Genomic DNA, 16,533 nt, shown 5'->3' with positions numbered 1-16,533 from the left:
GGGGAGGGGCAGAGAGACAGGGAGACACAGAATCTGAAGCAGGCTCCAGGCTCTGAGCTGTCAGCACAGAGTCGAACGCAGGGCTCAAACTCATGAACTGTGAGATCATGACCTGAGCCGAAGTTGGATGCTCAACCTACTGAGCCATCCAGACACTCCACAGATCAAATTTTAAACCTTTATTTGATTCTGCTTTGCTTCTGGTTTCCTGGCTATTTTTCTCTGTTCTAGAATGCCAAAGTTTACAAGGGGACAGTCTTATTGATGAATTTTTTTCTTCTACATCTGCTACCCTATTGGTTATTGACTACCAGGTGAAAAAAGACATATATAAACCCAACTACACGACATTTTGGAAAGCCAAAACTTATAGAGACAATAAAAGGATCAGTGTTTACTAAGGTGTCACTGGTAGAGGGGAGGTGGAAGGCAGGATAAATAGGTAGAACAGAGGCAATTTTTAGGGCAGTAAAACTATTCCATATGATACTATGGGGGGGGGTACAAAACATTATGTATTTGTCAAAACCCACAGAACTGTAAAACAAAGTGAACTCTAATACTAATAATAGGTTTTAGTTTATAATGTATTGATACTGGCTCCTCAATTGTAACAAGGGTACCACCCCAAAGTAAGATGTTAATAATAGGGAAACTATCATTATGTTATACATCTGAAACTAATATAATATTTTATATCAATTATACCTCAATAGAAAACAACAACAACAACAAAAAACAGGAGAACCTGTGTGTGTATATAAAATGGTACGTGGAAACTTTTTTTTTTCCTCAATTTTTCTGCAACCCTAAAACTGGTCCAAAAATAAAGCCAGAAAGAAGGGAAAGAAAGGAAAAGGAAAAGAAAAAGGAAGAGGAAGAAGAAAAGAAGGGAAAGAAAGAAAGAATTCTTAGTCCATTACAAATTTCCCTTCTTTCTGTCCAACCACTTGCACCAGCAACCCACCTGGATCAGGTGAAAATCTCATGTACCTTGCAAGATAATTATAACATCCTTTTAAATTTCTCTTTTCAGATACTTATAATATGTACTCAATAAACAACTGAATATAAAACTGTTTTCTATTCAGTTAATGGTATCAACTCAAGTAAAAAACCAACAATTATCTTTGGCTCCTTTCCCCATAATTAAACCATAACATCTTTGTGATTATACTAGTAAAATTTCTCTAAGATTTGTCCCGTTCAATCCCAATGCTGTTGCCACTCCAACCACTCTTCTGAAATATTTAAAATTTATGCCATCTTTTGTTTTCATTCCACTTGACTTCTCTCTGCAAATTCTTTTTTGTAAACATCCCCTCCTCTCCATACTGCCTGCTACCTCCATGGAAGCCTGTGTCTTTCAGAAGGATTATCATAACTGCCCATCTTCTTTCTCTCCCATTTTCAATCTATCTCCCACACTACAGCTAATATCATATGTTTAAAATGCAGATCTGGTTATTTTACTTGTATTTAATTTTAGTGCATTTAAAGTAATTCTAAATGCTACTCACAAACAAAAATCAAATTTATTTAGTGCTGAAAAAAGTGGCCTGATCCACTCTCCACTCCAGTTTATTATCATCAGTGATAATGCCACAAAACTTTTATACAGCTCTTACCTATAATGCAACAGTTTCAGCTGTTCCCTATTTAAATCTTCATACTTGCTGAACTAATATATATAGTATTTACTTTAATGAGAGAGTATAATACCTTCCCTCAAATAGCTATTGAAGAGTTTCTTCTACACTTGTGAAAAGTCTAACCACATTCCATTAAATCTGCACTCTGATCCCCCAGCAGAAGTAACTAGTTAATTTATGGAAGCAAAGACTTGATTTTTCACTCAAATGAATTTTATAATAATTATTGATTATTTGTATGTTTCTAAAACCTTTACTGGATATCAATGGAACTAAAATAATAATGTTTTCACATCACGACATTTTATAAATGTCACCTTATAAAGGTTTCTTATGGATATGAAAAGAAACAGGAAACATATAACTTCCTTGTTTCAAATTTCTTTACCCGAACTTATTGTGCAATTTCTACATTTCATTAGAATCACTACCTGGGTTGCTTTTTAGATACTTCTAAATTAATCCAGTGCTACAAATTAGTTCCTTAATCTGGTTTTCCCAAAGAATCTCAGAAGAAAGATTTAGAAAAGAACAGACTGGTAACCTATAACCATTTAGAAGGAACCTATAACCTCTAATTCCTTCTTTTCTCCTCTCCCTCAACCTCAAATATAGTATTATATGTCTAAGAATTTAGTTACTAAAGAAACACTGATATGGATTAGTTCTCTGGGATTATGTCCCTATTTGGGATTAAATCAGCAAGCAATCATGAACAGAATTCTAAAATTCCAGATTTTAAACTCCCATAAACTTGGAGAAGTTATGAATTATAGATTCTCAAATTATTCTTCAGACCATTAATTTAGCAGCCTTCTGAACTATCATTCCTTAATACTTACCATATCTGCTTCTGAAATGAATTCATTGAAACATAAAGATTGGAAACGTTTGCTGTGTTGAACTTTATTCAGGAATCAGTACTGCTGTGACAACTTTTCACCTGTCTTTCCCCAATCAAGATCAGGCTTTTTTCATATGGAATTGTTTTCAATTCCTCAGCAAAAGGAATAGAGTGAAACAAGAGAGGAATCCAGGGCACAAAATCTGATGAGCACTCACTCCTCAAGTCCATACTTACATGACCGTGAGAGTGCCATTTAAATTCTGTTCCTTAGATGTCTTGCTCATCACCCCCTGGTCCTAGCTCTGCTATTACTTCAGTACATTTGTTAATGTTTAAAGGAAAACCTATCTTTTATCTCCCCATTTTCAACTAAGTAAAATAGTATTTTTTAGGAGGGGTACATTTTATACTTTGATTTAAAAGGATTTAAGAAAGCTTTAAGTTCGACATGTGTTATATATATTTCATTAACTACATTCAGTAAGAATACCAAAAATGACTATCCAGGTGTATGCATGTGGTACTTGAGAACATGAGGGAAGACACCATTTCTCATTTGCTGATTAACAGAGAAAGCAAACTGTTCAAATTAATTCTAAGCCTTACATGAAATCTTGTACATTTAAAGAACTTCAGCTATTAAAATGACCATTGCATAAGCAAAAGAACCATTATTCCAAAACCTGGAAGGAACATTTCCTGGCTGAATTAATTTAAGTGAACAATCTCATTTGCCCAAGGGTTTTTCCCTCTTCTCTTTTTAAATCCTCAGCCCAAAAGGAAAAACAAAACAATTCTAAATCAAACTTAAAAACACTGATTTGAGGATTAGAGTGCTTCTAAAATGCAAAGATGGATAACTAAAAATCTTAGAATTTTAATTCCTGAAGCACCAATTAAAACATCTCTTTCAATCTTGCTTATTAAAAGTTATTCTTACCAGATAAAGGAGGAAGGTGTGCAGCCCTGTTCCAAGCCCAACAGAAGACAAAATTCCTAAGCCTATCCAGTAGGCATACAAGAGAAATTGTTTCTCTATACGTTGCACATACTGAAAAACAAAATGGATGCAGTGGGGGGAAAAAAACCTTGTTAAGCAAAAATACATTATTTATCACCTACAATCAAACTAAAACCAACCAACTAAAATAAGTTTCTAATAGGAAGAAAGCATTAAGAGTAAAAATTCCTTGAAGAGGCCTAATTCCTTGTATATGTGACAGCAGAGAGACAAAAAATTCATCTAATTAGAATACAGATCTTGTTTTTAGACCTTTAAAGTCCTACTATTGTGAATGACATTTATAGGAAAAATGCAAATTACTAATATGATTTAACTATGAGAATAAAAGTCTTAAAGGTATTTAAAAGTTACAAAAACTTTAAGAAAGCATCATAATAAACAGTGGTAAGAGTGGGACAGTTGTTCACATATTTGTGAATGGAATATATTCTTCTTAATCAAAGTAAAAAAACGGAATACAATTATTTTTGTATATTTAAGGCCGAGATGCTTTTCAAACTAGAGCAAACTGAAGTCCACTGAGCTACGGACTTGTTGGAAGCATTCCACATATTAGATTCTAGACTCTCACATTGGCAATTAAATTCTTCAGACCAGTTCCTTACAAACTCTTAATGGCATACATATATTTCTTCAAAATAGTTAAAAGAAATGCATTTAAAACTATAAAAACTTCTCTGAAATTAGAGGTGAACTGTTTTAAAATATAAAACAATACTACTTTAGAACCACTTCCTCTTAGAATACATTAATGTTTTGCTATTTTTAACCAAAGTTTTGACTAAACACCATCAGGAAAGTTACATTTGAATCCTTGAAAATAAAAAGAAATGATATATGCCAAATATAAATGCTCAGCAGCCATGAAATGCCACAATATTTTTAATATTTGATCTTTTAAGACATTAAGATATCATTTATGATATAAATGTAAAAAACAAAACCAAATCTAAAAATGTGGAGGGCAGAAATTTTACCAAATCCACAACAGTCCCATTTTGAAACTGTTTGGGATTAGGGAGGGTACAAGAATAGAAACAGAGGAGTGTCTAGATGGCTGAGTCGGTTAAGCGTCTGACGCTTGATCTGGGCTCAAGTCATGATCCCACAGTTGTGACATCGAGCTCTGTGCCAGGTTCTGTGCCGGCAGTGTGAAGCTTGCTTGGGATTCTCTTTTTCCCTCTCTCTGCTCCTCCCTGGCTGGTGCTCTCTCTCTCTCTCTCTCTCAAAACAATCATTAAAAAAAACAAATAAAAGGGAATAGAAAGAGTTGCTGAACCTCTTACCTGTTGATGTGCTCCTTCAACACAATACGTAGCTATAAGTACAGCAAGCAGCAATAAAAAAGATACCACAATGCTTTGACGATGCCATAATCTTAAAAACAAAAATAAATGAAATATCTCACAGACTCATTTTTAGGATTCAGCACTCCCAAAACAATTTCTTGTTGAAGCACTTAGGTTGTTTAGCACAGCTACAGAATCAGTTTTTTGGGGTTAAACTCTTGTCCTTAAACATGATGGTCTCTTAGGGTACAGAAGGAGGGCAAGAGCAGATACATAGGTATAGAACACCCAATTTTTTTTAATCATAAACCCTATGGTAACCTTTCCCTTACCCAAAAGACTGATCTAATATAATGAAATATATATATAATGAAAAGAGCACTGGCCTTCAAGTTAGAGGACCTGGATCAGAGTCCCTAAGTATTACACTTTGAGTAAGATGTTTAACCAATCTGATTCTATGTCTTATTTTTAAAATCATAATACAGTTGGGGTGCTTGGCTGGCTCAGTTGGTTAAGTATCAGATTCTTGGTTTTCCCTCAGGTCATAATCTCACTGTTTGTGGGATTGAGCCCTGCACTGGACTCCTTGCTGTCAGTGCAAAGCCTGACTGGGATTCTCTCTCCCTGTCTCTCTGCCCTTCTCCTCTCTCTCTTTTAAAATAAATAAATAAACATTTACAACTAAATAAAAATAAAAATAAAACAAAATAAAATCATAATACAGTTGACCCTTGTACAATATGGGTCTGAACTGTGCAGGGACTACATGTGGATTTTTGACAGTACAGTACTGTAAGTGTATTTTCTCTTCCTTATGATTTTCTTAATAACATTTTCTTCTTCCTAGCTTACTATATTGTAAGAATATTGTATAGAATACATATAAGATACAAAGGCTTCTGGTCAAAAGTAGGCTATTACTGGGGTGCCTGGGTGGCTCGGCAGAGCATCCAACTTCGGCTCAGGTCATGATCTCACAGATCATGGGTTCGAGCCCTACGTCGGGCTTTGCACTAACAGTGAAGTGCCTGCTTTGGATTCTCTGTCTCCATTTCTCTCTGCCCCTCCCCCACCTCTCTCTCTCTCTCTCTCTCTCTCTCTCTCTCTCAAAAATAAACATTAAAAAAATTTTTTTTAAAAAGTAGGCTATTACTAGTTAAGTCTTCTAGGAGTCAAAATTTACACACGGATTTTCAACTGTGTGGGTATTGACACCCCTAATCCCCATGTCATTCAAGGGTCAACTGTAATCATAAACTTGTTTTACTGCTTTCACAGAGTTGCTTTAGGGATCAAATGAACTGAAAAATATTACAAAATGTTTAATAAACTGTATGTACAATAAAAATGTAAGATACTATTAAAAATAATAACTTGGGGGGGCACTCAGCTGGCTCTGTCAGTGGAGCATGTCAGTGGAGCATGTCGTGATGTCAGGACTGTGAGTTTGAGCTTCACGTTGGGTGTACAGTTTACTTAAGTTAAAAAAATATATAGGCATCCAACTCGGCAAGGAGGAAGTCAAACTTGAGAAAATTCTTTGCAGATGACAGGATACTCTATATGGAAAACCCAAAAGATTCCACCAAAAACCTGCTAGAACTGATCCATGAATTCAGCAAAGTCGCAGGATATAAAATCAATGCACAGAAATCAGCTGCATTTCTAAACACCAATAATGAAGAAGCAGAAAGAGAAATCGAGGAATTGATCCCATTTACAACTGCACCAAAAACCATAAAATACCTAGGAATAAACCTAACCAAAGAGGTGAAAAAGCTATACACTGAAAGCGATAGAAAGCTTATGAGAAATTGAAGAAGACATACTAAAAAATGGAAAAATATTCCATACTCATGGACTGGAAGAACAAATATTGTTAAAATGTTGATACTACCCAAAGCAATCTACATATTCAATGCAATCCCTATCAAAACAATACCAGCATTCTTCTCAGAGCTAGAACAAACAATCCTAAAATTTGTATGGAACCAGAAAAGACCCCGAATAGTAGGCAAAGCAATCCTGAAAAAGAAAACCGAAACTGAAAGCATCACAATTCCAGACTTCAAAGTTGTAATCATCAAGACAGTATGGTATTGGCATAAAACCACTTAGATCAATGCAACAGAATAGAGAATCCAGAAATGGACCCACAAACGTATGGCCAACTAATCTTTGACAAAGCAGGAAAGAATATCCAATGGAATAAAGACAGTCTCTTCAGCAAGTGGTGCTGGGAAAACTGGACAGCAACGTGCAGAAGAATGAACCTGGACCACTTTCTTAACACCATACACAAACATAAACTCAAAATGGATCAAAGACCTAAATGTAAGAAAGGAAGCCATCAAAATCCTCCTGGAGAAAGCAGGCAAAAACTGTTTTGACCTCGGCCACATCAACTTCTTACTCAACATGTCTCCGGAAGCAAGGGAAACAAAAGCAAAAATTAACTACTGGGACCTCATCAAGATAAAAAGCTTCTGCAGAGCAAAGGAAACAATCAGCAAAACTAAAAGGCAACCAACAGAATGGGAGAAGGTATTTGCAAATGACATATCAGATAAAGGGTTAGTATCCAAAATTTATAAAGAACTTACCAAACTCAACACCCAAAAAACAAACCATCCAGTAAAGAAATGGGCAAAAGACATGAATAGAAACTTCTCCAAAGAAGACATCCAGATGGCTAACAGACACATGAAAAAATGCTCAAATCATTATCAGGGAAATACAAATCAAAACCACAATGAGATATCACCTCATACCTGTCAGAACAGCTAAAAGTAACAACTCAGGCAACGACAGTTGTTGGCAAGGATGCAGAGAAAGAGGAAGCCTTTTGCACTGCTGGTGGGAATGTAAACTAGTGCAGCAGCTCTGGAAAATTGTATGGAGGGTCCTCAAAAAATTAAAAATAGAACTACCTTACGACCCAGCAATTGCACCACTAGGTATTTATCCAAAAGACACAGGTATGCTGTTTCCAAGGCGCACATGCACCCCATGCAGCACTATCAACAACAGCCCAAGTATGGAAAGAGCCCAAATGTCCACAACAGAGGAATGGGTAAAGAAGATGTGGTATATATATACAATGGAGTATTACTCAGCGATCAAAAGCAATGAAATCTTGCCATTTGCAACATTGTGGATGGAACTAGAGTGTATAAGTCACAGATTTTTGCTAAGCAAAATCAGTCAGAGAAAGACAAATATATGACTTTACTCATGTGGAATTTAAGATACAAAACAGATGAACATAAGGGAAGGGAAGCAAAAATAATATGGAAACAGGGATGGGACAAAACATAAGAGACTCTTAAATATAGAGAACAAACTGAGGGTTGTTGGAGGGGTTATGGGTGGAGGGATGGGCCAAACGGGCAAGTGGCATTAAGAAAGATACTTGTTAGTGGGGTGCCTAGGTGGTTCAGTCAGTTAAGCGTCTGACTTCAGCTCAGGTCATGATCTCCCAGTCTGTGAGTTCAAGCCCCCCATCAGGCTCTGTGCTGAGAGCTCAAAGCATGGAGCCTGCTTCAGATTCTGTGTCTCCCTCACTCTGCCCCTCTCCCACTCACATTCTGTCTCTGTCTCTCAAAAATGAATAAATGTATTTAAAAAAAAAGAAAAAAAAGGAAGATACTTGTTGAGATAAGCACTGGGTGTTATATGCAGGGGATGAATCACTGGATTCTACTCCTGAAATCATTATTGCACTATATGCTAACTCACTAGGATGCAAATTAAAAAATAATAATAATGAAAAAACAAAAAAAGATGGGGCACCTGGGTGGCTCAGTCAGTTGAACATTTGGCTTTTGATTTTGGCTTAGGTCATGATCCCAGGCTCATGGAATCAAGCCCTGCATTGGGCTCCACACTGAACATGGAGACTACTTGGGAATCTCTCTCTCTCCCTCTGCCCCTCTCCCCAACTTGCATCCATGCTCTCTCTCTTTCTCTTAAAAAAAAATAAATAAATAAAATAATAATAATAATAATTTGGAAACCAAGCTCAAAATGATAAGGCATGTAAAAGTTCAACTTGTTCTTTATGATATCTGAAACAGGCCTGATAAGTACTAAAGATATAACACATTTCCAGGGCAGAGTCCTCTTTCACTGGCTGAAACTGTCAGTAAAAGTGCCATGTATCCTGAACTCTGTCCTACTAAAGATTCAGTGTATCTGGTGTACACAGGCCTAAGTTCTCTTAAAGGTAAAGCCAGAAGAAAAAAGTCTTGTTTCCTATGTTATCCTTTGTGTAAAAGATTCAACATGAGACAGAAGTCAATTGCAATAATCTAGTGAGCAAATAGCAGTATGTTCCCTATTTTTCTTGAAACTATAGAAAGGAAAATAAACATATTCCTAAAACATTCTAAATTTGGGGGCGCCTGGGTGGCTCAGTCGGTTGAGCATCCAACTTTGGCTCAGGTCATGATCTCACAGCTCATGAGTTCGAGCCCCACGTCAGGCTCTGTGCTGACAGCTCAGGGCCTGGAGCCTGCTTCTGCTTCTGTGTCTCCCTCTCTCTCTGCCCCTAACCCACTCACATTCTGTCTCTGTCTCTCTCAAAAGTAAATAAAAATGTTAAAAAAATAAAAAATAAAAATAAATTTAACTAATTCATATGGAAAGAGCAGGAGGTAGAGAGTAGGAGATTGTTAAAGATTTCTAAAATTAGTAAATAAAATTTATTTAAAAGGTAATGGAAGACTCTTTACTTTGAGGTCCATTCCTTCAAGATTACTAGGATTTCCAGAGAAAAATACTGCAAGGTAATGAGTGGCTGTCTCCACAGGACAATATTCTGCCTCTCTTCCCGATCCCTCCTCTTCTTTTCATTCATTGAAGAAGGGTCTGAAAAACATTAGTGCAGAAGTTAAAAGAGAATGTTCACTTTTCCCAATCACTTTAAAAATTCACCTACTTTCCCATATCACATTTGAAGGACTGCATACAAACCTCAAAAAATAAGCAATGTGATTCACGTTATGATACCTCTGGGTTAGGTGATTCTGCTCTGCTCTGAGGACTATTTTAGCAATTATTGTCAGGACACAAGTTACTTTTCTTGTACACTACTGGGATACTAAGTTAGCCCACCTTCCATGAAAGGTGATTTAGTATCGCATCACAGAGCAAAGTGGTTTAGAGCTCAAAATGGGACAGCAAACTACTTGGTTCCAAATCTTGCCTACAAGTCATGAGACAGCAGGCAAGTTAGTTAACCCTTCTATCTCTCAGTTTTTTCTTTTCTGAAATGAAGATGAACATAGTACTTAACTTCTTTAGGGTCATCACAAAGATTAAATGAGTTAATATATGTGAAGCTCTCAGAAGACTCTGACACTTAGTAAGTGTACAAAGTTATTATCAAAATTACAAATGCATATACCCTATAACCCAATAATCCCATTTCTAAGAATGATTAGGTATGAAGTGATATGTCTTTTGTACAAGTTTATTCAATGCAGTGTTACTTGTCTTGGCAAAAAATTATAAACAACCTAAATGTTAACGGAAGACAGAGGAGTGGTTAAAGTATGTATACTGATACAGTGGAATACTAAGCAGCCATAACGAAGACTACAGTTATAGCACAATCTCTAGGAAATACAAAGTTAAAAAATACCACAGGACAGGGCAGTAAGTGTGTCATACTGACATTAATTTTAAATTCCAAGGGGTTAGGCAGCAGGGGAAGAATATATAAATGTACATGCTTATTGAGAGAAAGGAAAGAAAAAAACAACATGCAAAAGCTACTATTGTGAAGTTACTTCACACTAATGTGAAGAGACTATGACATATGCATGCTTATCTCTACATCCTGAAATTTTGGGTGCAATGATATAAAATTTATCAATAATCAGAGTAACCTGAAAGTCAGATAAGTGCTGCAAAATGTGCCCTGCAAGGCAATGTAGTGATCAAAACACAGAAACTACTATTTCAGATAGCTTGCACTTCTTCCAATGTAAGAGAATTTCTATAATAGAATATTACCATGCTGGAATATAATTTGCAGTATGTTTAAGATGTCAAACAACTACAAATCAAGAAGAAAACCATTATAATTAACAGAAGTGAAAAAGCCTTCATTTCCTTTAAACACATGAAGGAAAGTTCCTACTTTAACCATCTATATAAATAAAAGCCATAGTTTCAGGGCTTTCAGGGCCTTTTATTATTTTTTTTAAATATTTGAATAAGTGTTAAATATACTGAAATTTACTACAAATTCCAAATTTGGTTAAAGTATAAATTTATTTGTTGCAAATGAAAATTTTAAAATAAACCCACAATAGGAGCGCCTGAATGGCTCAGTCGGTTAAGCGTCCAACTTCAGCTCAGGTCATGATCTCACGGTCCGTGGGTTCAAGCCCCACATCGGGCTCTGTGCTGACAGCTCAGAGCCTGAAGCCTGCTTCAGATTCTGTGTCTCCCTCTCTCTCTGCCTCTCCCCTGCTCACGCTCTGTCTCTCTCTGTCTTCTTTCAAAAATGAATAAAAAAAATTTAAAATAAAATAAAATAAACTCACAATAATCACATTGACTTTTTGATAATTGTACATTTAGGATTAGTGTAATAAGTAAATTTACAATCTACTTCTAAAGTTACAAAATAGCATGATAACAGTGAGCACCAAACAAAGCCAAATAAATACTGACCACAGCATAAGATTAACAAATAATAACCTTGTACCCAGAACACTGGTGATGAAACTATGGCTAGGCTGCTTCTGCTATCACTGTGAAAATTCACCATATAGGCCCGGACCCATAAATTTCATTTACTAAGAGGGGTAAAAAAAGATAATTACTGTAGTCCCCCCCTCATCCGTGGGGGACATGTTCTAAGATGCCCAGTGGATGCCTGAATCTAGAGAGTACTGAATTCTATATATAACTATGTTTTTTCCTATATCTACATAGTTATGCTAAAGTTTATAAATTAGACATAGTAAGATTGACAGCAATAACCAATAATAAAATAATTATAAAAATATAGTTTAATAAAAGTTATATGAATGTAACTCTCTTAAAATATCTTATTGTACTGTCCTTCTTCTTGAGACTATGTGAGATGATAAAATGCTTATGTGATAAGATGAAGTGAAGTGAATGATGTAGGCATTGTGATGTGGCATTAGGCTATTACTGATGTTCTGACAATAGATCATTCTGTTTCTGGACTGCAGTTGGCCATGGGGAACTGAAACTGTGGAAAAACAAAACACAGATAAGACGCAGGGGGGAATTCTTTAATGTTATATAAAATATATAAGAATCTCACATACTTATCATATATTAACAAAAGACAGTAAATATTAGATATATTTCTATTTTACTCCACTGAAAAGGATATCATTTAAACCTGTAGATCTTCTCTCTCCAAATCACCATACCTGTGAAGTTTCCATTATATTGTTCCTTGTTCATTGCTACACGTCTCTGGTCACAATTTTTTCCATTCTCTGCCATTTCATAGATCAGTAACTCTTGAGGAGCTAGTAAAGCAAAATAAAATCCAATGACATGTTACATATTTCTGCTTTGCATTTATGACTGAATAAAACTGAGAAACAACATGGTAGTGATATTCTGCATGCTGTTTGAATAATGTGTTTACACTTTCATCTTCTCTTTTATAATCAAGATTTGAATAATTTGTATAGAAACTCTAATAGAAGTAGTAAAAATATAAAAGCCATGTAGTTGTAAACCTTTTCCAGATTAAAACTTGGAGGCAATTTGTCCACTGCAAAATATAAAATACTAGCATCTTCAAATATTGATAAGCTAAAGTCTTTCTAACCCGTAATTTAGTATCATATACACTACCTACTCAAATTTACCAGTCTTTTAGTTCTTTTAGCATTACTAGAAAAAAATGAATATACTATCAAACATGTCAAAAATGTTGATACAGATCAAAGACCAATTTTATTTAGGAAAAAAATTCTACTGAAAAAATAATATGAGCCTAATAAAAGAAAAATCCTAAATGTTTAAGATATGTTAAATGTACTCTTTATATCGTGTTTCATATTACACATGTAGATATATATTTTTACTTTAAATCCCTGTATTACAACATATAAATTGTGCTGACGTGATTATTCTACACAAAAACATCAGATTGCCTATAACTTATCATTCTTTCAGGTATTAGTATGGCAACTCTTTCTACTTAAGAAGCAGAGTACGTCAATCAAGTCTGCAATACAGACTCCTTAATACCCTCTGCATGTGCCACGAATCTTGCTAGACCTATATTCAGCTGATTAGAATTTGATATGGTCATGGGTTCAGTCTTCCTATAGTTTGTGAGCTGGGACTATTTTATTCCTTAACTAAAATTCTTTTTTTTCTTTTAAGATTTTAAGTAATCTCTATACCAAACGTGGGGCTCGAACTCACAACCTTGAGATCAAGAGTCACATGCTCAACCCACTCCAGCCAGATGCCCCCTTGACAAAAATTCTAACTATAATTACTGCTCCCCAAATTTATGCTTCATAATGGAAAATAAATGAAATATTATGTATATATAAAAAGACTGGGGGCAACTGGGTGGCTGAGTCAGTTAAGTGTCTGACTTGATTTTCGCCCAGGTCCTGATCTCACGGTTCTTGAGTTTGAGCCCTGCATTGGGCTCTGCGCTGACAGTGCGGAGCCTGCTTGGGATTCTCCCTCTCCTCTCTCTGCCCCTTCCCTGCTCTCTCTCTCTCAACAGATAGATAGACAGACAGACTGAGCAAAGAGCATACATTCATCACTTCAAAAGAAGGTGTCTTAGACACAACCATTTGTGGATATCTTTGTTTTCTTGCCATCATTTCTCAACAAGCAAATAAACATATTAAGAAATGAAGTATAGGATTCAATTAGCACAGATGGATAGCCTGGAGTAGATGATTATAAGATTTAAAGTTTGAAAATCTTGGGGCACCTGGGCGACTCAGTTAAGTGTCCAACTTTGGCTCAAGACATAATCTCGTGGTTTGTGAGTTTGAGCACTGCATCGGGCTCTGTGCTGACAGCTCAGAGCCTGGAGCCTGTTTCGGATTCTGTCTCCCTCTCTCCCTCAAAAATTAATAAACATTAAAAAATAAAAATAAAAATAAAATAAAAAAATAAAGTTTGAAGATCTGGATTTGCATCACAGATTTGCCACTAACTAGTGGTATGATCTTAAGCAAGTCTCATTTTTTCTAGATATCGATTTTCTTGTTTAATGTGTTTATTTTTAGATTTTATTTCAAAGTCATCTCTACACCCAACATGGGCCTTGAACTCATAACATCAAGATCAAGAGACACATGCTCTACCAACTGAGCCAGCCAGGCGACCCTCAATCTTGATTTTATGATCTACAAAATGAGAACAAAAATTCTCACTGTCACAGGATCACTAAGGATGAAATAGTGTGTGTATGTGTATTTGGGCATGCACACCTGTGTATAACCACATCAAAAGGATAGGAGGTACATGAACCAGTAAACTGACTATACTTTAGAAACTACAGGGGCGCCTGGGTGGCTCAGTCGGTTGAGTGTCCAACTTCAGCTCAGGTCATGATCTCACGGTCTGTGGGTTCAAGTCCCATGTCAGGCTCTGTGCTGATAGCTCAGAGCCCGGAGCCTGCTTCGGATTCTGTGTCTCCCTCTCTCTCTGCCCCTCTCCTGCTCATGCTCTACCTCTCTCTCTCTCTCTCTCTCTCAAAAATAAATAAACATTTAAAAAAAAAAAAAGAAAAGAAACTACATGCTTCACTGCTACCATTCAGTGATGTCAGTATCTTTCATTAAGTGCTCATTTAAAAAATTCTGGGATCTGTACCAGGCTCTGGAGACATAAATATGAATAAAACAAGGTCTTTGTCCTCCAGAGGGTCCTTCTTTCTTTTTTTTTTTTTAACTTAAAAAAATTTTTTTATATAGTTATTTTGCAGGGGAGTGGCAGAGAGAGAGGAGGAGAGAGAATCCCAAGCAGGCTCCACACTGCCAGCATGAGATCATGACCCAAGCTGAAACCATGTGGGAAGCTCAACTGACTGAGCCATCCAGGCACTCCGAGGGTCCTTCCTTCTGGTAGGGAAGCCAGATGAGCACAGGACTTCACTTAAAATGAAACAGATATATAGTATCCAACCTAGTGGGAAGAAAACAGGTTTTAGAGTCTAACAGAACTGGATTGAAACTCAAACTTCACAAGTATCTACTCCATGAATTGGACAAATTTCTAAATCTCTCTAAACATCAGTTTCTTTAACCTGTAAAATAGAGGTAACATGACACGTATCAAAGGTTTACTGTGAGAATTAAACAAGGTAATGTGTATAAAATAATAATATATTGTCTTACCTTTTATATGAACTCAATATATACTAGCTACAATGATAAGGAGGAAGAAAGTACAGGACAAAATATGGGAGTTCAGAGGACAGTACATTCAGAAGAGTTCATAAAAGCTGGAAGTTTGATTCTGCGAACTTAAGTCATACTTATATGAAGGTGTTTTCAAAAGACAATATAAATATAGCCAAGCAATTAAAAGGACACAGAAAAATGAATGAAGTTATTCTGTGGAATTCTCTAAGACCAGAGCATCATAATAGGTTCACAAAATGTAACTCTATTCCACAAATCATGCTTTCTGGGCTTTATTAATAAAATTAACTGAGGATGTTTGAAATGGACCATATAATAAAGGAGTTTTGGATCTTCTATCTTCTAATCATTTAACTAGAAGCCATACTATAAATACTTAAAACCACATATGTTCATATTCAGCCAAAATCTGTAGGCAATTCATTTCATAGATGAACAGCCATTTACCTACATCACAATAAATAACATGTAATTAATTTGCGACAAAAAGATTAACAAGTCACAAAAGGGCATGTGCACTGTGAAGAAAAGATTCTAAAACTTGCCCTCCAGCCAAACAATGTGATAATTGAACTCATTTCCCCAGCTTTACTCTTTCCTGTAGTAATCATCTTTAAGAGATAAAAGTTTATCCAAAACAATTTGAGTTCATTGGAGTACTTACTTATAATAATGGTATTATGCAATTATTTGAAGATGTTTTTAAAGATATTGCAACAGGAATTTTCATTTGAGCAAATAATGTGTTCTTACACAATACGCTACAAAAGAAAACAGCTTACTGACATTTCCTACTCAAAAAATTCTCTAGAAAACAAAATAGTCTGGAATTTTGTTTTGTAAGAAATAACCAAAGGAACTAAGTTATTTTCTTTTCATCAGTATACTTCTTACAAACAAAATAAGTTCATAGTTTTAAAAACAACTTTTAAAAACCATTTGCCATTCTCCAAAGAACTATAAAGCAAAACATGCAAAAAAACTACCTGTGTTCTAAACAACTAAGCTTATAAAAGTATCAAAATTTTTGCATTTTAACCATTTTTGAAAATATTTTACACTACTGTCTTTTAAAATTCCCTTGAAATATTTTTGTCCCCATCTTCCTCAATCATAAGTCAGTGACAAACCTAGAGGTAGGATCCAGATACAAGGTGGTCTCAATAATACCAGGGAGTACACTGACCTATGGTAAGACACCCCCAAGTCCCAAAACTAAATTCTTCTAAGAATTTTGAAAGAGACAAGCTCAATCTATGGAAGGAAATAAGATATTCTAAGAGCTGGTCCATAAATGTGACTTAAGAGT

The 16,533-nt window shown here is 35.6% G+C and overlaps 2 protein-coding genes across 4 annotated transcripts in view; one reads left to right on the top strand and one right to left on the bottom strand.

The window, feature by feature from the left end:
* The window catches only part of PTRH2 (peptidyl-tRNA hydrolase 2), a 56,459-nt gene that overhangs the window by 13,396 nt on the left and 26,530 nt on the right, over positions 1-16,533 (top strand). The gene's annotated exons all lie outside the window — the stretch shown is intronic.
* VMP1 (vacuole membrane protein 1) overlaps positions 1-16,533 on the bottom strand; it is a 129,342-nt gene that overhangs the window by 92,878 nt on the left and 19,931 nt on the right. For all 3 annotated transcript variants that reach the window (XM_019431077.2, XM_019431076.2, XM_019431078.2), the window contains exons 2-5: positions 12,237-12,338; positions 9,549-9,684; positions 4,810-4,900; positions 3,440-3,550 (exon numbers count right to left, since the gene is read on the bottom strand). In XM_019431077.2, the coding sequence (XP_019286622.1) occupies positions 3,440-3,550; positions 4,810-4,900; positions 9,549-9,684; positions 12,237-12,312 (414 nt within the window). In that variant the 5' untranslated portion in view covers positions 12,313-12,338. The remainder of the gene's footprint in view (positions 1-3,439; positions 3,551-4,809; positions 4,901-9,548; positions 9,685-12,236; positions 12,339-16,533) is intronic.

The sequence above is a fragment of the Panthera pardus genome, unplaced genomic scaffold, assembly GCF_024362965.1.
Source record: "Panthera pardus isolate Hobbes unplaced genomic scaffold, ASM2436296v1 HiC_scaffold_3, whole genome shotgun sequence".
Lineage (NCBI taxonomy): Eukaryota > Metazoa > Chordata > Mammalia > Carnivora > Felidae > Panthera > Panthera pardus.
The sequence above is the reverse complement of the archived record's forward strand: the minus strand, read 5'-3'. Positions and strand labels throughout refer to the sequence as shown.